Here is a 25,244-nt window from a genome sequence, read left to right as displayed (position 1 = left end):
CTAGGGAAGGTTGCCGCATGATTAAAACAGGTCTCGGCCCGGCGACGAGGGATTGACCTTCCAAGCATGGCTGCGGCCTTAGCGCGCCCTTCCCAAGATGGCGGAGGCAGGCCGTTCTCTCCGTCGAGGCTTCCCTCTCTATGGCCCCGCCCGTGTTTCCTTCGGCGGTCTAGGGTTCTTTTTCCCGATCGACTAATCAGGGAGCTCGGGAAGAAGAAGAAAAAAAACACCACGACTCCTTCCTGCGGCGCATGCGCCCGCCGCCCGCTTCCAGCGAAACCGGGTTGGGCAGGCCTGAGGTTGCGGTGCATGTTGGGATATTGGAGGGGGGGGGCTCGGCTGCTTTTTCCTCTCTGGGGGGGTCTGGGCAGAGGCTGCAGAGATGGTGAGTAGGGGATTGGGGGTGGGGTGAGGGTAGGCCGGGGTAGCAGTCGTAGCGCCGGCCCTCCTAGAAAGCTTCTTCCCCTCCTCCCCTCTCAAGTCAACCACTCTTTCCTTTTGCAGAGACCCCCCCATGGCTCTCTCCGCCCCCCCCCCACCCTCTTCACCTATGCAGGGCTTCCTCCTTTCCCCGCCCCCCTCCTAGCTCTCGCCCCCCCTCCCTTCCTATGCACACCCGCCTAACGTCTTCTTAGGGGCGCCCCTCGGGGAGGGGGAGACGCTTTTCTCAGCCCCTTGGCCAAAAGGTCTCCGTGCCGCCTTCTTAGGGGAAGGGGCCGTGGCTCAGTTGGTGGAGCATCTGCTTGGCATGCAGAAGGTCCCAGGTTCAATCCCCAGCACCTCCAGTTAAAGGGACCAGGCAAGAAGATGATGTGAAAGACTTCTACCTGAGACCCTGGAGAGCCATGGAGAGGGGCCATGGCTTAGTGGTGTAGAGCTTCTGCTTGGCAGGCAGAAGGTCCCAGGTTCAGTGCCCGGCATCTCCAGTTAAAGGGACCAGGCATGTAGGTGATGTGAAAGGCCCGAGACCCTGGAGAGCCATGGAGAGGGGCTGTAGCTCTAGAGGTAGAGCATCTGCTTGGCATGCAGAAGGTCCCAGGTTCAATCCCCGGCACCTCCAGTTCAAGGGGCTAGGCAGGTAGGTGATGTGGAAGACTTCTACCTGAGAGCCATGGAGAGGGGCCGTGGCTCAGTGGCAGAGCATCTGCTTGGCATGCAGAAGGTCCCAGGTTCAGTCCCCGGCATTTCCAGTTAAAGGGACCAGGCAAGTAGGTGATGTGAATAGACCTCTGCCTGAGACCCTGCAGAGCCATGGAGAGGGGCCATGGCTCAGTGGTAGAGCCTCTGCTTGGCATGCAAAAGGTCCCAGGTTCAATCCCCGGCACCTCCAGTTAAAGGGACCAGGCAAGAAGGTGATGTGAAAGACTTCTAACTGAGACCCTGGAGAGCCATGGAGAGGGGCCATGGCTTAGTGATAGAGCCTCTGCTTGGCATGCAGAAGGTCCCAGGTTCAGTCACCAGCATTTCCAGTTAAAGGGACTAGGCGAGTAGGTGATGTGAAAGACCTCTGCCTGAGACCCTGGAGAGCCGCTGCCGGTCTGAATAGACAATACTGATTTTGATGGACCCAGGGTCTCAGGCAGACCCTGACCCTTCAGTAGAAGGCAGTTTCACGTGTTCTCTTTTCTGCCCTCCCCACAAGCCATGTCAGTGTGCTTTTTTCCTCCCCCAAGCAAGCCGGGCCATTCCTTCCCCTCTCCTTTGCTAGAGCCCACGTGCCAGGTCAGGAGTCTGTGACGTCTGCAGTTCCTCTGTTTCTCTTTCGTTCTTCTGGCTGCCCTTTTCCGTTCTCCAACTCCACTGTTTTACGTGGGTCGTTTAGTGTGCCTCAGATGCTTAGTTCAGTTGTGGAACTCCCTGCCCCAGGATGCGGTGATGGCTACCAACTTGGAAGGCCTTAAGAGGGGAGTGGACGTGTTCATGGAGGAGAGGGCTATCCGTGGCTACTAGTCAAATCGGATACTAGTCATGATGCATAACTATTATCTCCAGGAGCAGAGGAGCATGCCTATTATATGAGGTGCTGTGGAACACAGGCAGGATGGTGCTGCTGCAGTTGTCTTGTTTGGGGGCTTCCTAGAAGCACCTGGTTGGCCTCTGTGTGGACAGACTGCTGGACTTTCTGGGCCTTGGTTTGATCCAGCATGGCTTTTCTTATGTCCTTGTGACACATACCTATCCTCTCCAGGATTAGAGGAGCATGCCTATTATATTAGATGCTGTGGAACACAGATGGGATAATACTGCTGCAGTCGTCTTGGTGGGCTTCCTAGAGGCCCCTGGTTGGCCCCTGTGTGGACAGACTGCTGGACTTGATGGGCCTTGTTCTGATCCAGCATGGCTTTTCTTATAAGAAAATTAGCAAAAATTGGTGCATGTGTGTATAAAGTATGGGCCGTGGTTGTGAGCGGGGAGGGGGTGTTTGCTGTAACCCTCAGGAGCCGGGAGGCAGAGCAGAGTGCAAATCAAATAAATATATGCTGTATGACAGGCTATGCCTGAGCTGGTCTTGTCAGATGTGGTGGGGGGCGTGGTTCAGTGGAAGAGCATCTGCTTGGCATGCGGAAGGTCCCAGGTTCAATCCCCGGCATCTCCAGTTAAAAGGACTAGGCAAGCAGGTGATGTGAAAGACCCCTGCCTGAGACCCTGGAGAGCCGCTGCCGGTCTGAGTAGACAGTACTGACTTTGATGGACCAAAGGTCTCTGATTCAGTCGAAGGCAGCTTCATGTGTTCATGTGGGGCATACTGTGGGTGTTGGAGATGAATTCTTTGATGCTTTTTAGGCCGAGCTGCTTGGGCCTTTCACCTGGCAACACTGTACAGAAGATTTGGAAGCGACAGTAGTGGGCGGTTGTATTCAAGGCATTTGGGATACAGGAGCTATCCTGAAAGATTTGACAGGACTTGAAGGCTTTTAATTTGGAGCTGGGCTGGGCTAACTTTCCAAGGCTGCGTAGAACAGGACAGCAGCTACCATGAGTTAGATGCGAGAATATTATTATTACTGTTTACGTTTTTATCCACAAGAACTGTTGGTTCCTCTGGACTATTTATTGTTCATTAGATAGTTGTTTCCTGTTTATTTTATCCAAGATTATTATTATTTTATCCCCAGGAGCACTTGGCATAATAAATCACCCCACTCCCGTTTTATTTTATTATGTTTTTATCCAACCCTTCCAGGCAAGAAGCTCAGCATGTCATACATGGTACTTGTTCTCCCACCTCCCCTTGTATCCTCACATCTGCCCTGTGAGGTAGGCTAGGCTGAGAGGGTATAACTGGCCCAAGGTCACGTAGCAAGGTTCCACGGCATAGCAGGGAATCGAACCTGGGTCTCCCAGACAGAAGTTTGACATTTGAACCCTGGCCTCTCTTGATTGTGGCCTAGTGCTCTGTCTGCATGTGTCTTGATAACAGCAGTTTGGGAGTGAGAAAAAAATGAATCGAGTGGGCTGACCTGCAGACAATTAAAAAAAAAAAAAAGCTGTGTAATGCCTTTTCTCGGAGCTAATGAAAATATCACAAAACAGCATGCAAGCTTTTGAGTTCTCTGGAACGCTTTGCAGAGCTGGATATTCAGTGCAAAAAGGTGTGGGGGGAAATAAATTGTCTTGGGCGGTGGCAAAAACCCATAACTGCAGTTAAAGACTTAAAATGGAATACAGGAGATGCTGGAAAATACACTAAATAAAACGCTGCTGGGTGCAAAACAGGTTTCCAAGTTGTACCAGTGATTTCCTGGGACAAAGAGCCGGAAAAAAATGACATTCTGCCCTTGTGGATATAATAAAGCAGTAGTTAGTCTGGGGAGGAAGAAGATGTTATCTCCTGGGGGAAAACCCAGGAAGGATTTAGTTTCTGGGAAGAAGGTTTCTATAAACTGGATTATCTCAGCATCAGACAGGGATGGCATTTTTTTCAGTGTGCGTGTATTTGGGGGAGGGGCTAGATTCTAGACTGGAAGTCTTTTCAAAACCATTTCTACGATTTCCATTAGAGGGTAAAAATCTTTGGGTTAGTTTTCAGGACGGATAGACTAGCTTGGAAACCTCACACAGTTGTGAGAGCTTAGAATGTTAACCGAGATGTGGGTTTTGCATAAATTTTGCATTTTATTTATTTATTTAAATGTTAATTTTTTTTCGACATAAAACATATAAAACATACAACAAAAGGCATACATACCACATGACATAATAATTTTGCCTGTCAGTACATCTCTAGGACAAGTTACTGTTTGTGAATAACTGGAATGGGTTAATAAACTTTCTAACCTAAACTGTTATAGAACTATTAAATGCTTACACAACGTAATATTGATCGGTTAAAACTGCATTGACCTACTATATATTTATATATTTGCTGATGTCAAAAGTTAGCTTATATGGAATTTAAAAAGCAGATTTAAAGATGTTGAAACACTTTCTTATATAGTTGTCATCTCGGATTATGGCTCTCTACTTAGTTGACTTATTTAGCAATATATTCACGATATAGTTTCCAGTTCTTTGTAAAATCTTCTCTCGGTTTGCATTATATTTATTGTTGAAGGGATGTTTTATTTATGATGGGGTCATCTTGTTCTCAAGTGGTTAATCACCAAAAGGAAAGATACTGTCTACCCCCTAAAAGAAATAATTTAGAAATAAAAGCGGGGAGACTGCTCTTGAAACTTTGCTTAGTAAAGGCCTGGGTAGCCCAGTGCTATGTATATTTACTCACAAGTAAAACCCACTGAGTTTAATGGTTTGCACAGGAAGTCAGCTCATGCTTTGCACAGGAGGTCAGCCTAGTCACTAATGTTATCATCAAGGTGGATTGTATCCCATAGAGGCTTGCATGCAAGAACAAACACATTGGAATGAACCTTTCCCTATTTTAATATTTTTAAAACATTAACTTTGCTTGGAAGTTGGGGGTTGAAATGACCACATTAACCGCAAAAGAATTAAGATGAGTTTTTGCATCCAAATTGTAGACTTGCCAGTGTGGTGAAGTGGTTAAGAGCGGTAGACTCTAATCTGGGGAATCGGGTTTGATTCCCCACTCCTCCACATGAGCGGTGGATTCTAATGTGGGGAACCTGGTTGGTTTCCTCACTCCTACACATGAAGCCACCTGGGTGACCTTAAGCTAGACACAGTTCTCTCCGAACTCTCTCAGCCCCACCTACCTCACAAGGTGTCTATTGTGGGGAGAGGAAGGAGACTGTAAACCGGTTCGATTCTCCTTAAAAGGTAGAGAAAGTCGGCCTATAAAAACCAACTCTTCTTTTTCTTCTTCTTGTTTGGAACAGGCTTTTGTTACTGGATCATGTTTTGGTTTGGGCGAGGATCAAAATTGGCTTGTGCAAATTTGATATTTATGTGATATTTATCCGCCAAACAGTTCTGTCTTGTACTTTCTGCGAAACAGCCCTCAGGGTTGGCTCCAGGCAGTTTTCTTGCTCAATCTCACCCGATTCACCTCCTTACTACATCCCGTATTCCACGCAGCTTTTGTCCATGTAGGTCCCATGATCCCCAGCAGAGCCTTTTTGGTAGCCAAAGTGGACCTCCCTTCTGCTCCAGCAGCAAGAAACTCACTGGATCCAACCTATAATTATTAATTGTGGTCATGGCTATGTCAGAAGGAGATTGAGACTGGGAAGGGCAGCCATGAAGGAGCTAGAAAAGATTTTGAAGTGTAAGGATGTGTCACTGGCCACCAAGACTAGATTAATTCATGCCATCGTATTCCCTATTACTATGTATGGGTGTGAAAGCTAGACAGTGAAGAAAGCTGATAGGAAGAAAATAGATTCCTTTGAAATGTGGTGTTGGAGGAGAGTGTTACGTTTCCGTGGACTGCCAAAAAAACAAATCAGTGGGTTCTAGATCAAATCAAGCCTGAACTGACCCTAGAAGCTAAAATAACTAAACTGAGGCTATCGTATTTTGGTCACGTCATGAGACGACAAGTGTCACTGGAAAAGACCGTCATGCTAGGAAAAGTGGAGGGCAGCAGGAAAAGAGGAAGACCCAACAAGAGATGGATTGACTCAATAAAGGAAGCCACAGCGCTCAATTTGCAAGATCTGAGCAAGGCTGTCAAAGATAGGACATTTTGGAGGACTTTCATTCATAGGGTCGCCATGAGTCGGAAGCGACTTGACAGCACTTAACACACACACACACACACACACAAACACACAATGGCTATGTAGGACATGCTGCGCGCACCACCGCCATTGTTTTTCCCCAGGACACTGCCGTTCGTACCCTAGAAGGGCGCAAATGAAATCCTGCTCATGCTTGAGAACACAAGGTTGTTCAACTCTTTTGGAGGGGGGAATTTACATAAATATGGGTACACACCGCCCCTTTTCCCTCATTTTGGGAAACGTGTCCCCGCTGTCCTTCCCAACTTTACCACGAGGGTTTGGGGACAGGCAAGGGCAAGATGTTTTAGGCTTTTGAATACCTTGCAACTAAGAATTTCCTCCAGGTAAATTTGTGGTTCTTCTAGGTCACAAACAGCTGGGTGCGGGGAAAGTGCTGGTGGACCACTGGAAACTTTTCTTTGAGATGACTCTCGGTCATTTTACTTAACTCTCCATCTCCGTTCTTCCCGGTCTTCCAACAGGATGTCTTTCTAATGATCCGATGTCACAAGACGACCATCTTCACAGACGCAAAGGAATCCAGTACAGTGTATGAGCTGAAAAGAATTGTGGAGGGAATCCTAAAGAGACCCCCGGAAGAACAGAGGCTATACAAGGTATGCAGGAGAATGGTCCAGAACAGAATTAGCATGTAGAGGAGACTACCGATTACCTTCTCCTTACACTTGGTGCGTTGTGTGTGTTTTTAGTGTTCTTATTTACGACACATTGATGCTATCTTGGATCAGTTTAGATGCTACTTTTTACAAGGCACATACCATAAGACCTGGGACTTCAGGTACACATGGATCTCACAAGAATGCTACACTGCCAATATTTGTGTCTGGACAGTGAAAGAAAGGAACATCCAGCCATTCTTCGGGGTGTCTGCAAGCTTCCAAGCCTGCACTCATGTAAAACAGTGATAGGCAACTGGCCAGCTGGTCCTTCTCATGACTAAAAGACTCCTTTTCAACATGGGGCAGGAGCAAGGTAGATGGGGCTGATCAGCTCTTAGTCCCAGACAGCCTCCTTGGATCCTGTCCCTTTCCAATGGGTTCCTCCCTCCGTGGCTGGGCCAGGTAGCAAGTTGATCTGCTTGTGTATGTCTCTGCCTTTGCAGCTGCATAGCCTCTTGTCGGGCTCTGTTTTGTGGTCCCAAGTATGACCCAGTGGAAGGCACCCAAAGTGGGCTGGCTGCCTGAAGGATGGGTGGGGGGGAAGTGAAGAGGAAATCAGCGAAGGATTTAGATGACTACTTGGGTTCTCTGAAAAGTGCAAGAACGGGAACCGAGCTCATCTGCAACCAAGTCCAGTTCATACATATGCCTGTGTGCAGCTGTAATTCTCTTTGAACCCCCCCCCCAAAAAAAAGCTATGTTTGGGGATCATGGGGCCTGCATGAACAAAAATAATGTGTGGTGGGTGCTACTATAAAGAGATGTACAAGATTTAGTGAAAAAGCTGGACGGAACCACTCCAGAGAATCAAACGCAATCAAAGCCCTTCCAAAATAGATCAGTCTGCCTGAGGGAGGAAGTTTCTCTATCTAAGGGGTGTCAGCCCCTTGAGAGTTCTTATCCAGTTCGCGAGGCAGCCACCCCTCCCTTGATCTGGGCTGGCGAGGCATGGCCCGGCTTGACCAAGTGGCATTTATGTCATATCCAGCCCTTGCAACAATTGAATTAGATGCCCCTGGTCTAGCTGACAAGGCCCTCACATGGGTCCTGCCAACCGGACTTCTAAAATGGCATGTTCCTACCAGAAGCCCCCCCCCCCCCCCCGATGATCTTAGGCAGAACCAGGAAGACAAACTTTGAGGAGGCCATGGAATTGGGGGAAATCGTATGAGTAACTTTCATAGATGTATGGGGTGTGTGTAGAGAGAGCCATCTTTGTCTGTAGGCCTGTATTGGTTCTTGCTAGGCTGGTTCATATGCACAGTTCCTTTGGGAACCCAAGCTGCCCAGAACTTGAAAGGTCAAAGCCACCTGCCCCAGTCATGCCTGCTTTGCGTGGACCTCTGGCATTCCTGTTCACAGCAAAGCCCACTTGCTCTTCCGTGTGTCGCTTGTGCCACCCGGCAGTACTTGCGCTTCACTTCCTGCTGAGTCAAACTCATGTCGGGTGCTGTATGTTTGTTTTTTTTCACTTCTCTCTGTGATGTTCCCCGCCACCCCAGGATGACCAGTTGCTGGATGACAGCAAAACCCTCGGAGACTGCGGCTTCACCAGTCAGACGGCGCGACCCCAAGCTCCAGCTACAGTTGGCTTGGCCTTCAAGATCAGTGGTGAGCAGCATCGCGCCGTCCTTCTGGGATGGACGATAAATGACTGTGTTTGGAGTCAGAACGTGGACTTCAGAGGGTGGGAAATAACAGGAGCATGAATTTGTTGTACGACTGTGCCACGAATATCCCGCTGTCACTTGCAGTGTGGCCTCTTGACACATCCCTGGTACATGTAAAAGTCTTAAGTTTCTAGTCCACATTGAGGGAGAAAGAATTTAAAAGGCAAGCATCTTTTATTTTCTTTTTCCCAGCTGGTACCTTGTAGGATTTGTCTCTTTTTGATGCCGCTTCACAATTGTGGCACAGTTGGTTTGGGACTTGCAGTACACAGCAGCAGTTTCTGAGAGAAAGGCAATTAGATGCCAACCACCGCTCCCCCCCCCCCCCGGTGTAGTGGTTAAGAGCGGTGGTTTGGAACGGTGGACTCTGATCTGGAGAACCAGGCTTGATTCCCCACTCCTCCACAAGGGCGGCAGAGAATTTGTTTCCCCACTCCTACACGTGAAGCTAGTTGGGTGACCTTGGGCTAGTGACAGCTCTCCTAGAGCTCTCTCAGCCCCACCCACCTCACAGGGCGTCTGTTGTGGGGAGGGGAAGGGAAGATGGTGAGGAGTCTGGAGACCAAGTCCTATGAGTAAAGGTTGAAGGAGCTGGGTATGTTTAGCCTGAAGAGAAGAAATGGTGGCTTACAAACTGGTAGGGACACCCACACACACACCTGGGGCAGGGGTTGAAAAGAGAAGGCACAACAGCCCAGGCTCCGGGGTTCTGTTCTGAACACAGAAGGTGGGGAGCATTGACTCCCCAAGTCCTATGAGAAAAGGTTGAGCATTATGTTTAGCCTGAAGAGAAGACTGAGAGGGGACATGATAACCATCTTCAAGTACTTGAAGGGCTGTCATATACAGGAGGGTGCCGAGTTGTTTTCTGCTGTCCCAGAAGGTGGGACCAGAACCAATTGGTTGAAATTAAATCAAAAGTGTTTCTGTCTAGACATTAGGAAGAATTTTCTAACAGTTAGAGCGGATCCTCAGTGGGACAGGCTTCCTCAGGAGGTGGTGAGCTCTCCTTCCCTGGAGGTTTTTAAGCAGAGGCTAGATGGCCATCTGTCAGCTGTGCTGATTCCGTGACCTTGGGCAGATCATGAGAGGGAGGGCATCTTGGCCATCTCCTGGGTATGGAGTAGGGGGTCACTGGGGGTGTGTGGAGTGGGGAGGTAGTTGTGAATTTCCTGCATCATGCAGGGGGCTGGACTAGATGACCCTGTTGGTCCCTTCCAACTCTGATTCTATGAAGGTGACTGTAAGCCAGTTTGTGTCTCCCTTAAGTGGTAGAGAAAGTCGGCATATGAAAACCAACTCTTCTGCTTGTCCTCTTTCACAGATGACACCTTCGAGCCCCTCCGCATCGAGCCCTTCTCCAGCCCTCCGGAGCTCCCCGACGTAATGAAACCCCAGGACTCCAGCAGCAGCGCGAACGAGCAGGCAGTGCAATGAGCGCCGAGAGGGGTGCAGCGAGCTGCACGTCCCACAGCACACACACCCCTCCCTTAATCCTCCAGGGTGGAGAGAGTCATGGCGCTGCCCCTTCCCCTCCGGTCCAGGCTCCTCCCCTTTGACTCCACCCCCTCCAAGCAAGACTACATCCCTCCTTCCCCCCCCCCCATTCAGAGCATCTCCTCATTCATCCAACAGAGCTGTTTTTTGTTTTAGTTTGGGAAACAATAAAAGTTCAGCTGGATTTTTTCCCCCCTCCCTTTCGTCTTGTGTTGTGGGGCTGTGGAATGAAACGCAAAGGGGGACCCTGCTTCAGGATCAAGCTTGGGGCAGAATTTTTTCTCTTGCTCTGCAAGTAGAATCATAGAGTCGTGAGGGGCAAGACAGGCCATGTAGTCCAACCCCCTGCTTAAGGCAGGATCAGCCTAGAGCATCCCTGACAAGTGCTTGTCCAGCCTCTGCTTAAAGACTGCCAGGGAGAGGGGGCTCCTTTTCTTTTTTGGGTGGAATGTCGCAGAATGAGGCGGTAGAACTGCCTCTGTCAACCTCAGGCTGCATCAGAGGCCTCGAGTTGGCAGGGGACCCCTAGGCCAGCAAGTCCCATCCGCCTGCTCATTGCAAATCCAAAGCCCGACGACCTCCAGTGAGGGAGAAGCCATGTCAACCCCTTAGACATTGGTTCCATTTCCCCACACACGCACACCCATCTGCAGTGACAACTTCATTCTTCCTCATTTTTCCATGGTGGAGGAAGTTCAAGGCTCGGAATGACCTAGGTTTCTAGCTCGCTGATCAATTAATCTTGCCAGAACAGGAGAGAGAACAGAGTTTGTGTCTCTGGGGCCTTCCCCGTTGCTTCTGCAATATTAAATGCATCCTCTTTGGGATGTGTCATTTCCTAAACATTACATGAGCACATCTTTGTTGAAAGTGATGATGGAGAAAGGGCTCCAAAGTGCAGGCTGACTCTGAAAAGGCACCCACCGCCTCCTGGACTGCAATCCTTTATCCATAAACCAGGTTCTTTGCTGTTGTAGTCTTTTGCAGAGTATGTTTGCACAGCCTAGAGAAACTGAACCAATTGCCATTGGATCTCCATCAAAAAACCCAGAGAAGGGTGGTTGTACAGCAGGGGCTACTAATAGCGGATTCTTACATGGCCATATTAAAACAGGCTGAAGCCCTAAGTGATGTCATGATGAAGAGATGCCATAGCTTATAAAAAAGTGTATTCTAACATTGAAATTCAGTCACTTTTTTGTATTTCGAGGCCTTGCACTACAGCTTATTTAGCTTGTGTGTAAATCCAGCTCTGGATTCTGAAATGGCTCCTTAGCTTCCACAGGGAGATCTTAGAATTATAAGTTACAAGTAGAGGACCCAAAAGGACTTGTGGAGGGAATCTCATTTTCTACTCCCCTACTATTCCCGTTCCCTGAAAGCCCCCATAGCCCCTCCCCTTTTTCTGCTCCCTTCCCTGGATCCCACCCACCAGGCAACCTTCCTTTATCTTGCCCCCTTCTACCCAGGAAAACTATGGTCCAGTTGTGCAGTGCCAGCCACTGGGCTAGGCTCAGTTGCACAGTGGAGAACCCAGAAGGATTTTTGGGGAGGCACCTTATTTTCCCTTGTATCCCCTTCATCACACTATTTTGTCTTTCCCTCCTCCTGGCAACCCCTATAGCCTCCCCTTCCCCTGCTTCCTTCTTGCCACCAACCCACCTACCTTTTAACTGTTATGTACTTCATTTATACCCTTCCTTTTTCCACAATGGAGATGCAAAGCAGCTTATATCACTCTTCTCAATTTTATCCTCACAACCCAGTGAGTAGGCTGAGAATGTGTAACTAGCCCAAGGCCACCCAGAGAGCTTCCACAGCAAAATGGTGATTCAAGCCTAGGTCTTGCAATTTCTAGTCTGAAACTCTAATCACTGCACCACACTGGCTTTTGTGGGGTGGCAGCTGTTGAACAATAAGCAGCTGGGCCTGGGTGAGTCATGCATGGTAGCATATCACCGAGTGGTTGCTGGCGGGCCTGGCTCCAATAAGTCCTCCCTCAAAGGCCAAAACAGCTGTCCAAAGCTCCCCCCTTTTACTGACAGGAACCAAAGCTTGAAGGCTGGCAATATTGCTGTGGTTGCCTGGCAGCAGCCTCTGAGGACATTGGTTTTTGAAAAATGCAGGTACTGTTTCTATTATTGGGTGGGGGTGCTTAATGCCTCCTAAGTGTTTTTGTTTAAGATTTCAGGCATTTGGGGGGTGGCTTGAAAACCTGGGCCTTTTTTTTTTAGGTTTGTAGAAAGATCTGTCTTGTTTGCTCTTGGCTCCAGTCTCTGGATTTAAATATCCACAGGTTTGGCCACGTTGAGAATTAGATATATTGATGATGATTAAAAGCTCTCTAGACGGGATGGTTCCCTAAACTTCCACAGAATGGCACACTGTATGGTTTCCAATCAGCATATTCTAAATATTTCCTGCAATTTAAAATTCACAGCTGCTTGTTAATCCACAGGATTCACCCTCCTCTACATTTTCAAATGGTATGATCCCAGAACCACATGGCTCACCATTCTTCCAGTCCCATTCTGTGTCTGGGGGCTCTGCTTTCGTGTGTGTGGGTTCAAATCACCTTGACCTTGAGAGGCACCTGGTGGAAGCGAAACTAAAACAGTACTAAAAACAGTCACAGTCTGACAGGCTGCTGAGAGCAGTAGAAAGCAGGCCTGACACTAATGAACAGGCCATTAAAACAGACATCCAACCTAGGCAGGGGGCAGGCACATATGTACTTGGGATCTCGAATTCTCTCACCTGATGCTCATTTAGTGTGATGGAAATGGGTGTGGCACCTTTGGATGAACATTTGGCTAATACCAGCCTTTTGGGCGCAAACACAAGAGTCAGTTTTTATATGCCGACTTTCTCTACCACTTAAGGAAGAATCAATCCGGCTTACAATCACCTTTCCTTCCCCTCCCCACAACAGACACCCTGTGAGATAGGCGGGGCTGAGAGCTCTAAGAGAGCTGTGACTAGCCCAAGGTCACCCAGCTGGCTTTGTGTGTGTAGGCATGGGGAAACAAATCCAGCTCACCAGATTAGCCTCCGCCACTCATGTGGAGGAGGGGGGGATCAAACCCAGTTCTCCAGATCAGAGTCCACCGCTCCAAACCACCGCTCTTAACCACTACACCACACTGGCTCTTGTATTCTCAACATGTTATGGGAAGAATTCCACACAATATCTAGAGGAGATTTTTCAAATACCTTAACTAAAGATGATCCAAAGACCAAAAGTGCTGCTCTCAATTTGCAAACAACCTGCAATCCCCCCAGAGGGGTGATCGAGCCTCCCCAATCTTAGCAGTATTTTAAGAATACATTTCTTGGATGTATAATTTAGGTCCACTTGAGAAAAGACTGAGTAGCTTGGAAGTGGCCCACACAACCATGAGAAGAATGCTGCTTTAAGTGAACCGACCAGGTTGCGAGCTGGAAGATACCAATCGGCGTATTCACATCCTTTAAGGGATGGCTTAGATCATGCATGGAGTGGGGCTGGCCAGCAGAGGGTGCAGTTTTCAAACAAAGGAGAGTGGGAAAGCCAGCGTGGTGTAGCGGATAGCATTAGCCCTGAGTTCGAATCCCTCAAAAAGCAAATGTGATCTTCTGCATGTAACCATTTGACACTCAGCCTAATGTTCCTCTCGCAAGGTTTGTTTGAAAACCAAGTAGGACAGTACTACATTAGCTGCCCAGAACTCCTTGGAAGGGGGAAGTAGAAATGTGATAGAACTGGATGCAAAATGTGTAAGTCATAAGCAGTAGATATGATCCAGGCCTAGGCTGAATCTGCCTTTTATAATAAGGCAGACCACCAGTCCGGCTAAGTCTGTATTGCGTGTGCTCCAGGATCTGAGACACAGAACGGCTTTCCCCAAGACTTGCCTTCCAATGAGAGTTCCAGATATATATTTTTCATTTAAACCGTATGTGCTACCACTGAATCATTGCCCCCTTGCCCAAAGAATGTTGGGGGTTGTGAAGTGGGGCTGATGGGGGAGGCTATTGGGATGCGGTAGGTCAAAAACAAAAGATCTGACTTTGGTCCAAACAGAATCACCATGAACACATGAAGCTGCCTTATATTGAATCAGACCCTTGGCCTATCAAAGTCAGTATTGTCTACTCAGACCGGCAGTGGCTCTCCAGGGACTCAGGCAGGGGTCTTTCACATCACCTACTTGCTCATGCCCTTTAACTGGAGATGCCAAGGATTGAACCTGGGACCTTCTGCAGGCCAAGCAGATGCTCTACCACTGAGCCACGGCCCTATGGGGTTGGCTACCTCTTTGCACTGGAAATGCATGCTTTCAATGCACCGTAACGATTGTGAACCCAGCAAAAGGCAGCCAGACTTTAGTTTCCCATGGTTTAATGGAGAGGTCAGTGTGGGATCTTCCCCGTTTGGCAACTCTGCACCCTTCCGTAGTTTCAATACTGGATTTCTGGATGCAGTATCTTGGCATGAGTTGAGTTCTTCTGTGGTGGGGGAACTGTCAAGTCTCTCTGCGGCGCTGTCGTCAGTTGCTAGGCGGTGCGGTTGACTTCATGCTACAAAGCCGTGTGGGTAGAAGACGTTGGTCTAGTTTCGAATCCACCATGTCATGGAAACGCTACGGCGGGAGCTGAGGCCCCAGCTGGGGGAGGGAAACGGCTTACAACGTCTAAGGTGTGTGTGGGGGGGGGGAAGGTCTGCATGAGTTGGGCCTCTGCATGCGTCAAAACGCACACTGTGCGGCTTCAGCTCTGTGTGTGTGTTTTTTTTATCGGTAAACCAGTTGCTGAGTTGTGTACAAGAAAACAAGCAGCCGAAACTGTCATTCACCCGAAGGCGAGCAAGCAGGACTAAAACGAAAGGCTGATCACATTGTGCAAGCACATAATTTCATTTTAGGTGCAGCATTTGGGAAGCAGCTCAGCTTTCTTTTTCAAAGAAACAAGAGTCTAAGACTGGTGGGGGGAAGGGCCATCAAGTCACAGCTGACTGATGGCGACCCCATAGGGTTTTCAAGCTAAGAGACCTTCGGAGGCGTTTCGCCATTGCCTGCCCCTCCGCGTGGGCTGAGAGAGTTCTGAGAGGACTGTGACTGGCCCAAGGTCACCAGGCAGGCTTCACGTGGAGGAGTGGGGAACCGAACCCGGTTCTCCAAATTAGAGTCCTCCGCTCTTAACCACTGACCACGGTGGCTCTAATACTGTAGGGCTGCAAAAAAGAATGCCTAGTGAAACATCAGAAACCAGGAATTTTTTTTTCTGACAGTAAAGGGGGAAGCTTTGGACAGCTGCTTTGGCTTTTGAGGGAGGATTCATTGGGGCCAGGCCCACCAGCCAACCCCTCGGTGATAAGCTACCATGCAACTTGCAGGACTCACCCAGGCCTGGCTGCTTATTGTTCAACAGCTGCCACTCCACAAAACTCAGCGTGGTGTAGCGATTAGAGTTTCAGACTAGGATCTGCAGGACCTAGGTTCGAATCACCATTCTGTAGGTCGAAAACAGAAAAGATCTGACTTTGGGCCAAACTGAGAATCCCCATGAACACACGAAGCTGCCTTATACTGAATATGACCCTTGGTCCATCAAAGTCAGTATTGTCTACTCAGACCGGCAGCAGCTCTCCAGGGTCTCAGGCGGAGGTCTTTCACATCACCTACTTGCCTAGTCCCTTTAATTGGAGATGCTGGGGATTGAACTTGGGACCTTCTCCATGTCAAGCTGATACTCTACTACTGAGCCACGGCCCCTCCCCTGACTACAAGTGTGCAAGTCAAGGCCCCTGTGAGCTATTACGGGACCCACATGGATTCCCTCTGGCCTTTCCTTTTGCACTCCATTCTGCCACCTGCCCTCTCATTCAGAAAAACACACGTTACTTAAAAAAAAAATCACGATGTGTTAGTCTGTCGCTAGCAGTAGAAAAGAGTAGGAGCACAGTAGCACCTTAAAGACGAACATTTCTGGCAGGGTATGAGCTTTCTGAAGACGTGAGCTGTGGCTCACGAAAGCTCATAACCTGCCAGAAATGTTGTTCATCTTTAAGGTGCTACTGGACTCCTACTCTTTTCTATTAATTAGAATAGGTATGCCTTTTCTACCCCCAATGGCACCCTGTGTGGTCATCAGGTCCACGGAATTAATCTCCCATCCTTCAGTGGCCCTGGAGCGTGAGTGTGTGTGTTAGTTATAGCCATGTGCTTGCGGCTGTTTCAGCACAATTTCTATATGTGATTTCCCATCATAAAAGGATCATAAAATTTCATCGGTCTCCAGGTGAGAGTCCGCCTCAATCCAAGGACAGTACGGGGCAAGTTTGACTTGTGATTGTGTCCTAAGACCACCTCTCCACGTGATCACTATTGACATCTACACACTTTAAAAAAAATAAAAAATCCACCACCCAAATGAACCTCCAAACAGAGCTTTTCTGTCGCCCAACAGAACCCTTAGGGTTGCCAGGTCCCTCTTCGCCACCGGCGGGGGGTTTTTGGGGCAGAGCCTGAGATGGGAGGGGTTTGGAGAGGGGAGGGGCTTCAATGCCATAGAGTCCAATTGCCAAAGTGGCCATTTTATCCAGGTGAACTGATCTCTATCGGCTGGAGATCTGTTAATAGCAGATCTCCAGTTAGTACCTGGAAGTTGGCAGCCCTAAGAGCACTGCGATTGCAACTCAGGCATAGTGTACCGGTCTCTGAACCGTCTGTGTGTGATTCATCCGTTGCCTGCTGGCATTGCGTGGACTTTCAGGGAAGGCATTTGCAACGCACCATGGGCCAAAAAATATATGCCAGGAGACTTTCAGAATGGGTCATCAAGTGTATGGCGCCTACAGGTGACAACTGCCCCCTCCCTCCCTCCCAGCACATAACTAAACGTCTTTTCTGTCAGCAGCAAAAGCCACAGCCGACCACATCCTGACTCACAAAATGGCGCCAAGGCCTCACCCTCCCTTCCCCCGCCCGGGGTGCATTTCTGCCCATATAAGGCAATCCATGCGGCACTGGAGCCTGTCTAATCCCCCCCCCCCTCCCCAGCCACACGCACACTACGATGGGAAGTCACAGCTCAGCACCCCGGCAGGAAGGCAGATGTGTGCGCACCAGTCCCGGACGGGGGAAGGGGGAGAGCGAGGTTCTAGTGCAGTGGTCTTCAAACCTTTTGGGCCACTGCCCCCTTGGTTCCACAGACTCAACCCCAGCGGCCCCTATCCTATAAAAAACAGTATCCGAAATAAGGGTTTGTAAGATGCACTAAAGAAGATAATAACAATAAAATTTCAAAACAGTGACAATCTATTCAAAATCAAATTAAAACTTTTTAGCTGAAATTTATTCAACAAAACTGAGGAACTCGGTCCAGTGGTACCAACTCTTCAAAGTCTGGGGGGGGGGATTCTGATCGTTCCCACCAAATTTGCCAGCATGGTGCCATGGCTTGATCTGTTGTAAATCAGTTGAAGGGGCCCGCCTCTAGCACCCCCCTGCTGCCCCTTGCCTCTGAGTGCCCCCTAGGTAATCCCACTGCCTCCCCAGGGGGTAGTGTTGCCCACTTTGGGAACCACTGGCCTAGTGGGTCAAAAGGGGTCGAATAGGAGACTCGGGACTAGTGAAAGCTATTGGGGCTGTGGGAGCCCTAACAGAGTGAATTCAGAGTTAAGGACTCACTGGGCAAGGATAGAGAGCGGGGTGCAGAAGGAAAAAGGTGGGAGCCGGGGCCGGCTTGATAAGCCCGTGAGCTAGAAGCAGAAGGACTGGGCGGGGGTGGTTCTTTGCCCAGGGCTTTCAAAGGCAAGAAAGCCGAGCTCAGGCTTACGACACTCAGTTCCCCACCTTTTGTGCTCGTCTCAGAGCCGTCCCCGCTATCTTCCCCTTCCGGGCAGCTCCTTATCGCTTGCAGAAGATCGGCGCTATTGGATGAGGGTGGGGCCTTCCTGTCCCTTCTGCCCATGAAGTTAAAACCAAACCAAAAAAAAAAAAGAGCCACCAAGAAAATGACAGCAAATTCGCTTCCAAGTTCCAGAATCCTCCTTGTGAACACAGAAGCAATCGACAGGGCGAGTTTTGGAATAAAAGCTGGTAACTCTGAGGTTGAAAAGCAACATTTTATTTGTCCAGTTTCAAGCAACCCATCAGAGGGAGAACCATGTAGCCCTTTCCCCACTTTGGGGCCACCACTGCTCTCTCCGTTTTAGTAATTCAATGAAAAGAACGGTAGCCTTTCTGGATCAGGCCAAAAGCCATCCAGTCCAAAATCCCAGGTCCAACTCTGGCCCTGCCTTCCAGATGTGTCTGGAAAGTCCACAAAGACAGCAATTAAGAAATAGCTCTCTTCTCCCCACCCCGGCCGCCTTCAGAGGCACACCAACTCTGAACATGGAGGTTTCCCTTCACCATCCTGGCCTATCAGCCGTTCATAGTCCTTTCTCCCACGAAATCTGTCCGATCTCTTTCTGGAGCCAACCACACTAACAGCCATCGCCAAACCTTGCAAAAATACCTAAATAGAAACATTGCCTTGTGGAGTAAAAACAAAGTGCCACCAAGTCAACAGCCTCATTCCTGGGGACACTTCAAGGACTTTTATTCATTATTTTGTTTGTTGGATTTATATCCCGCCCTCTATCCCAGCCGAAGCCGGGCTCAGAGCGGGTCACATCAGTGGTGTATCATTAAAAAAATAAATCCATCGATTTCATACAATATTAATTTTAAACCAGTGATTCTCAGTTAACACCAATTTTGTCACCCCAAGCAAAGTGCAGCCGTCACCCTCTGGGCCTGCGCTACCACCACTGCCGCACAAGGATGGCACGGGCCTGGCTACTGGTGGCAGCACAGACCCAAGAGGTGATTGCCAGTCACCTCCTGAGCCCTTGGACGACCAGGAGTGAGCCGACACATCGTCACCCTCCTGGTTGTGCCATCCGAACCAATGGCTTAGCCAGAGAGCAGAGCCGCTCGTTTCCGGAAAGAGCCATCCGGATATTTCTGGGAAGCTCGCAAGGAGAGCAGGAAGACAAGCACCGGCCCGTCTTCAAAACACGCTCTTGCTGGGGATGTCTCGCTTTTGACTCTCTTCGGTTTAACTATCACAGCCCAGAGCCACGGAAAGGCTTCTTAAATCTGTCTGGCCCTTGTTTCAACGGTCCTCTTCAAAACTGTAGAACATGCACCTGTCATTTCTGCCACTGCCCTGAAGGCCGTTTCTTTATGAGTCCCATTTTGCAGAAAGAGGGAAAGTGAGACTCGCCCAAGGCCAGACAGTGACTACATGGCAGAGTGTTGGGGGGGGGGAGTGGAAAGAGTACTTGCCCTTCTGCTCTTGATCCTGAATAACACTCCTGCCAGTCCCCCCCAAATACCGTTTTCTTTTCCTGCTCATCCAACTGTACAAGGGTCACTGAAGAAGAGTCCTGTTTGCCCTCCAAAAACACACGCTCCTTTTCGCAAGTCTGAATTTCATAAGAACGCAGGAAAAGCCATTGCTGGCTCAGACCAAGGCCCATCAAGTCCAGCAGCCTGTTCACACAGTGGCCAACCAGGTGCCTCTAGGAAGCCCCCAAACAAGACGACTGCAGCAGCATCCTGCCAGTGTTCCACAGCACCTAATAGAATAGGCATACTCCTCTGATACTGGAGAAAATAGGTATGCATCATGACTAGTATTCATTTTGACTAGCAGCCATGGATAGCCATGGATAGTCTACTCCTCTCTTAACGCCTTCCAAGTTGGCAGCCATCACATCCTGGGGCAGGGAGTTCCACAATTTCCAGTCCTTTCTTAGACCCCCACAATGGTGGCGCCACCCCCCAACCCAGCTCAGAGAAAATGGGGAAGTGAAGGGAACAGTATAACTAGAGAGGAAGCAGGTGGGCTGTCTGTGGGGGGAGGGGGAGGGCTGCGAAGGGGAAGCAGCTAAGCTGGGCCTTTTTTAGCCCCATCGACAAAAGCAGAAATTAAAGAGCAGGAGCTTATGCATGCGTGACGTCCCCCCACCTGGCCTGGGGGTTCCGAGCAGTAACTCTGCAAGGATGTCTACGCAAATGATTCAAGTTTATACAGAGCTACCATAGATGGCCATCTGCCAGCAATGCTGATTCTATGACCGTAAGCAGATGATGAGAGGGAGGGCATCTTGGCCATCTTCCGGGCATGGAGTGGGTGTAACTGGGGGTGGGGTGGGGAGGTTGTTGTGAATTTCCTGCATTGTGCAAGGGATTGGACTAGATTACCCTGGTGGTCCCTTCCAACTCTATGATTCTATAAGAACATAACAAAGGCCCTTCTGAATCAGACCAAGGCCCATCAAGTCCAGGAGTCTGTTCACACAGTGGCCAGCCAGGTGCCTCTAGGAAGTCCACAAACAAGATGGTTGCAACAGCATCCTGCCTGTGTACCAGCAACACCTAATATAATAGGAATGGTCCTCTGATCCTGGCCTTGCTAACCACAGCCCAAAATTTAAAAGTAAGTCTTCTCATCACTTTATTATCTTAGATGGCTTTCCAGGGGGGTGAGACCAGCACCAGCGTGACGTAGTGGTGAAGAGCAGTGGACTCTAATCTGGAGAACCGGGTTTGATTCCCCACTCCTCCATATGAGCAACGGACGCTAATCTGGTGAACTGGATTCGTTTCCCCAGTCCTCCACATGAAGCCAGCTGGGTGACCTTGGGATAGTCACAGCTCTTAGAGGTCTCTCAGACCCACCTACCCCACAGGGTGTCTGTTGAGGGTAGAGGAAGGGAAGGGAATCGTAAGCCGGTTTGATTCTTCCTTAAGTGGTAGAGAAAGTCAGCATATAAAAACCAACTCTTCTTCTTCATAAAACGGAGGCGGGTGGGGGAAAGCTATTCATCTTGCTATGAGCACACTGGCATAAGGGCGGCCTAAAAATTTTGTAGATAAACAGAATGTTCTCCTCCAAAAAGCTTCTTACAAAATGCCCTTTAAAAGTGGTGGATTTGGTTCTACCTATTTATTAGGGTTGGAGTCCATGTCAGATTTCTACATTTGCAACAGTCCTTGCACAAGCAGATGTGCTACCATTGCTCCTGTCTGCCCGCTCTATGTGAAAGCGGCTGCGTGCCACTGCATTTCCCGCATGCACGATAAAGGGTTGCTTTTTGCACAGTTTCACCACGACGTTCAACGAAATCACACGAGCCGTCTGCTGTGTATCCTATTGCTCCATAGGCAAGTTGTTATCTCTTTAAAAATTCTACTACAAGCACCATCCGTTGCGGCAGCCCTGGTGTTGTGGCTTGTGCAAGAACTGTGTCCATCTTCTGTTTTCCTCATGCATAACCTGTGGTCTCTCCTCTCTTTCTGCTGCCTTCACTTAGGATACTGCATGTCAAATTGCCGTTTGCCTGAAGAAGCACCCCACCCATGCAACAGAAAAGGGAGGCTTATGTAAGCCGGAGAGGGCTCTTTGTATTTGGAAAGAAGGCAGTTAAGGGGAGACATGATAGGTCTATAAAATTATGCATGGTAAGGAGAGAGTGGACAGGGAGAAGCTTTTCTCCCTCTCTCGTAATACTAGAACGCAGGGGCATCTGCTGAAGCTGGAGGGTGAGAGATTCAAAACAGATAAAAGGAAGTATTTCTTCACACAACGCATCGTTAAACTGTGGAACTCGCTGCCCCAGGATGTGGTGACGGCTGCCAACTTGGAAGGCTCTAAGAGGGGAGTGGACATGTTCATGGAGGAGAGGGCGATCCATGGCTACTAGTCAAAATGGATACTAGTCGTGACGCATACCTATTAACTCCAGGATCAGAGGAGCATGCCTATTATATCAGAAAAAGAAGCAAGCAGGAAGCGTGGTCATCGGACTGCGACATTTTATTGCTGCAGTCTACACACTTTTTAAACAGAGCCATCTCATCAATCCAGTCGAACTGGGATAGCTCTGAGGAACAGCTTGGAAGAACGCCCTTTCTCTATGGTGCTAAAGAGAAGACTGAGGGAGAAATGCTCCCATCACGTGCCCATTTTGGAAACATTGACTCCAGACAAGAGGGGCAAGAGCACTCCTGTAGTTTGGAAGAGTCTAGAATCTTGGAAAGCCTTCTCCATGGCTGGCCTGCACATGCGTAGTCCCATGTGGACTGCACAAAAGCCACGAAGATGAACCCTCATTTCTTCCCACCAAAGAAAACACATAACTGGCTGCCTGGCAAAGCTGTGACTTTTCCCATTGGGCTGTTGCAACATGGGGGCGGGGGGCCAAAACGGGGGGGGGGGCCAAATGGGGGGGAAGGAGACTGAATATGCAAGGAGAGGAGCCACGCCCGCCTGGAAGCAGCAGCGCCGAGCAGAGGCAGAGAGCTGCGTGCACGCCTTTCCTTTCTCGCTCAGGCTCTGGGCAGGATGTGGTCGACCCACCTCTGCTAATTTCTGGGTCTCTGCAGTTCCCCTCTCCCAGGCCGGGCTGATAATTCTCAGCAAAGGGAACTGGAGGCAAAATAAGAACAGAGAGGCAGGGGGTGACACAGAACTCTCAGACAACTTGCTCAGCTTCCCAGCAGGCAGGTGCAAGAGAGGAATTTGACAAGACTTCTGGCAGCAACTCGTGTGCAGTTAAGAAGGCTGCACCCCTGGAAACAAAAAGTTAGATGTACCCCTCCGACAATCTTTGCGGTTCTCCTAACATACACATGTGTTAGAAAAGAGGAAGAGTCCAGTAGCACCTTAAAGACTAACAAAATTTCTGGCAAGGTAGGAGCTTTCATGAGCCACAGCTCACTTCTTCAGGAGAGGAGAGGATTAGACACACAATGGCAATGTAAATGTCAAAAGCAAGTACATGACATTAGCAGGTGTGATTGGATTAAGTGTGATACTCTTCCAGGACATTCAGTTGCTGATTTAAGAGTAGCAGTTCTCTTACAAAGGGATTTCAAAGGGAAATGAGAGAGACTGCTGAATTACAACTAATAATGAAGCTCAAGACTATGCATTCTCCTGGACTTGACAGAGATCTGGGATTCCTGTCTCATTACCAACGCTAATTTCTCCACTTCTACAACCCCTCTGCATACCACACCAAATCCAATCACGCCTGCTAATGTAATTTACTTGCTTTTGACATTTACGTTGCCATTGTGTGTCTAATTCACTCATCTCAACTTAAGGATAGATGGAATCACAGTCTAGCTGTATCTGAAGAAGTGAGCTGTGTCTCTCAAAAGCTCATTCCCTGCCATAACTTTTATTAGTCTTTAAGGTACTACTGGACTTTTGCTTTTTTCTATTGCTCGTAACAGACTAACATGGCTACCCATCATGATCTATACGCATGTGTTTGCATAAGTGAAGGCTGCCAGTGTAAGGTTTATTCAGGGATACATGTCTGTGAGTATTCAAAACGACCGACAAAACTAAAATAAAAATATCCCCAAACTACCATGAAATGCCTACCAGTTAACAAACACAGCAGCAGCAACATACGGCTCAAAACCGCTAAAAGAGCTTCAAAAGTCGCTGGTCATAAGTTTTAAATTATCATGGCATGGCGGTTCCCAAACTGTGCTCCAAGGAGCACTTGGTGCTCTGCGAAACATCTCCTAGTGCTCCGTGAAGAGATTGGAAAGAAAACTACTACTGTCACTCTGTTTAGTATAAAGGTGCTAGGTGAAAATTAGTGCTGCGTGACCAATTTTCTCTCCTGAAAAGCGCTCCGTGACTCAAAACGTTTGGGAACCGCTGTCATAGCAGATGGAAAGAGCACAAAATCACAGATGGAAAAGGCCTTGTGATGTCTGCCAACAAAAAAGGAACGAGAGGGGGAGAGAAAGCTGGAAAACGCCTCTAGGAAGGCAGAGAAAGCCCCATGGCCAGTTGTTGGTAGGCCCCTGAAATACTCAGTTTCCCTGGCAGATGATGACATGCGCACATGGTACATGAATTAACATACGGGCTCTCTGTGGATAAGGGAGCTTGCATTCTCTGAGCAAGCAGGACTTCTCCCTGCAGGACAGTTCAAATTAAGAAAACCATAACAAGACATGAGTCTCCCAAGAGGGACACAGGGGTTGGTTCAGTTGCAGACCTTGCTCATGCCTTCTAAACACGTGGCAAGCTAGCAGACTAAGAGAAGGGCTACAGTGAGAAATTCTTCTGCTTGTTTTACTAGCTCTTTGTGGGGAACAGCATGCAAGGATGGGCTGTGGCTCAATGGTAGAGCATCTGCTTGGAATGCAGAAGGTCCCAGGTTCAATCTCCAGCAGCTCCAGTAAGGACCAAGTAGTAGGTGATGTGAAAGATCTTCTGCCTGACACCCTGGAGAGCCGCTGCCAGTCTGAGTAGACAATACCAACTTTGATGGACCAAGGGTCTGATTCAGTATAAGGCAGCTTCATGTGTTCACAAGTTCCTCCAACTATGTCTCCTGCAGCTTGTGCGGCGAGCGGGGGGGGGGGGAGTTAAATTAGTTGCACAACAGAGCTCCCCACCAACACCCCCATCTATACAGGACCCAAACAGACAACAGGCTTTTCAAACAGATCTTCTTTGTATGGCGTTCTGTCCTCTTATAATGCTATTCATCCTCCTGTTTAACCTTTTCACCTCACCCCTTCCATCTTCCCCTTCCAAATGTAGACTGTAATAGCTCAGCCTTCCCCCCCCCCTTTTGCTCACAGAACTATGCAAAGGGCCATGAACTCGGATGCCACTGAAGAAGTGAGCTGTGACTCACGAAAGCTCATAACCCAGCCAGAAATTTTGAACACATGAAGCTGCCTTATACTGAATCAGACCTTTGGTCTATCAAAGTCAGTTTTGTCTACTCAGACTGGCAGCAGCTCTCCAGGGTCTCCAAAGTCTCAAGTGATCTTTCACATCACCTACTTGCCTAGTCCCTTTAACTGGAGATGCCGGGGATTGAACCTGGGACCTTCTGCATGCCAAATAGATGCTCTACCACTGAGCCATGGCCCTTCTCCAAGATGTTGTTAGTCTTTAAGGTGCTGCTGGACTCTTGCTCTTTTCTACTGCTGAGACAGACCAACTCGGCTACCCTTCGTGATCTACCTGTGATGCCACCGTACAAGTTTTTTTAAAAAACTGGGTTTGACCTTTCCCATGACTGTTAATTTGAACATAAAGTCGGTCAGGTATGGCAGACATTCCATTTTAAACTTGGGAGTATTACGCATTATCAGTATCCACATGTTCACACACCCACGCAGAGCTGAGTGAAGGTCTAAATGCATTTTCCAGTGCTGGGTAGCCTGAGC

The 25,244-nt window shown here is 48.8% G+C and overlaps 1 protein-coding gene across 1 annotated transcript; it reads left to right on the top strand.

Moving 5' to 3' along the window:
• Positions 1–379: 379 nt before the first annotated feature.
• On the top strand, positions 380–9,967 carry ELOB (elongin B). Its single transcript, XM_056864772.1, has 4 exons — positions 380–385; positions 6,629–6,763; positions 8,329–8,437; positions 9,821–9,967. The coding sequence occupies exons 1-4, from the start codon at positions 383–385 to the stop codon at positions 9,931–9,933; spliced, it is 360 nt and encodes a 119-aa protein (XP_056720750.1). The 5' UTR covers positions 380–382; the 3' UTR covers positions 9,934–9,967.
• Positions 9,968–25,244: the final 15,277 nt, after the last annotated feature.

Source organism: Euleptes europaea, chromosome 18 (assembly GCF_029931775.1).
Source record: "Euleptes europaea isolate rEulEur1 chromosome 18, rEulEur1.hap1, whole genome shotgun sequence".
Classification (NCBI taxonomy): domain Eukaryota; kingdom Metazoa; phylum Chordata; class Lepidosauria; order Squamata; family Sphaerodactylidae; genus Euleptes; species Euleptes europaea.
Note: the sequence above shows the minus strand (reverse complement) of the source record. Positions and strands in the feature narration are given on the sequence as shown.

Excerpts from the sequence above, each read along its gene's own strand:
- ELOB (XM_056864772.1), top strand. Across the intron at positions 6,764-8,328 it reads AAGAACAGAGGCTATACAAG|GATGACCAGTTGCTGGATGA; the intron begins GTATGCAGGAGA and ends CCGCCACCCCAG. Across the intron at positions 8,438-9,820 it reads CTTGGCCTTCAAGATCAGTG|ATGACACCTTCGAGCCCCTC; the intron begins GTGAGCAGCATC and ends CCTCTTTCACAG.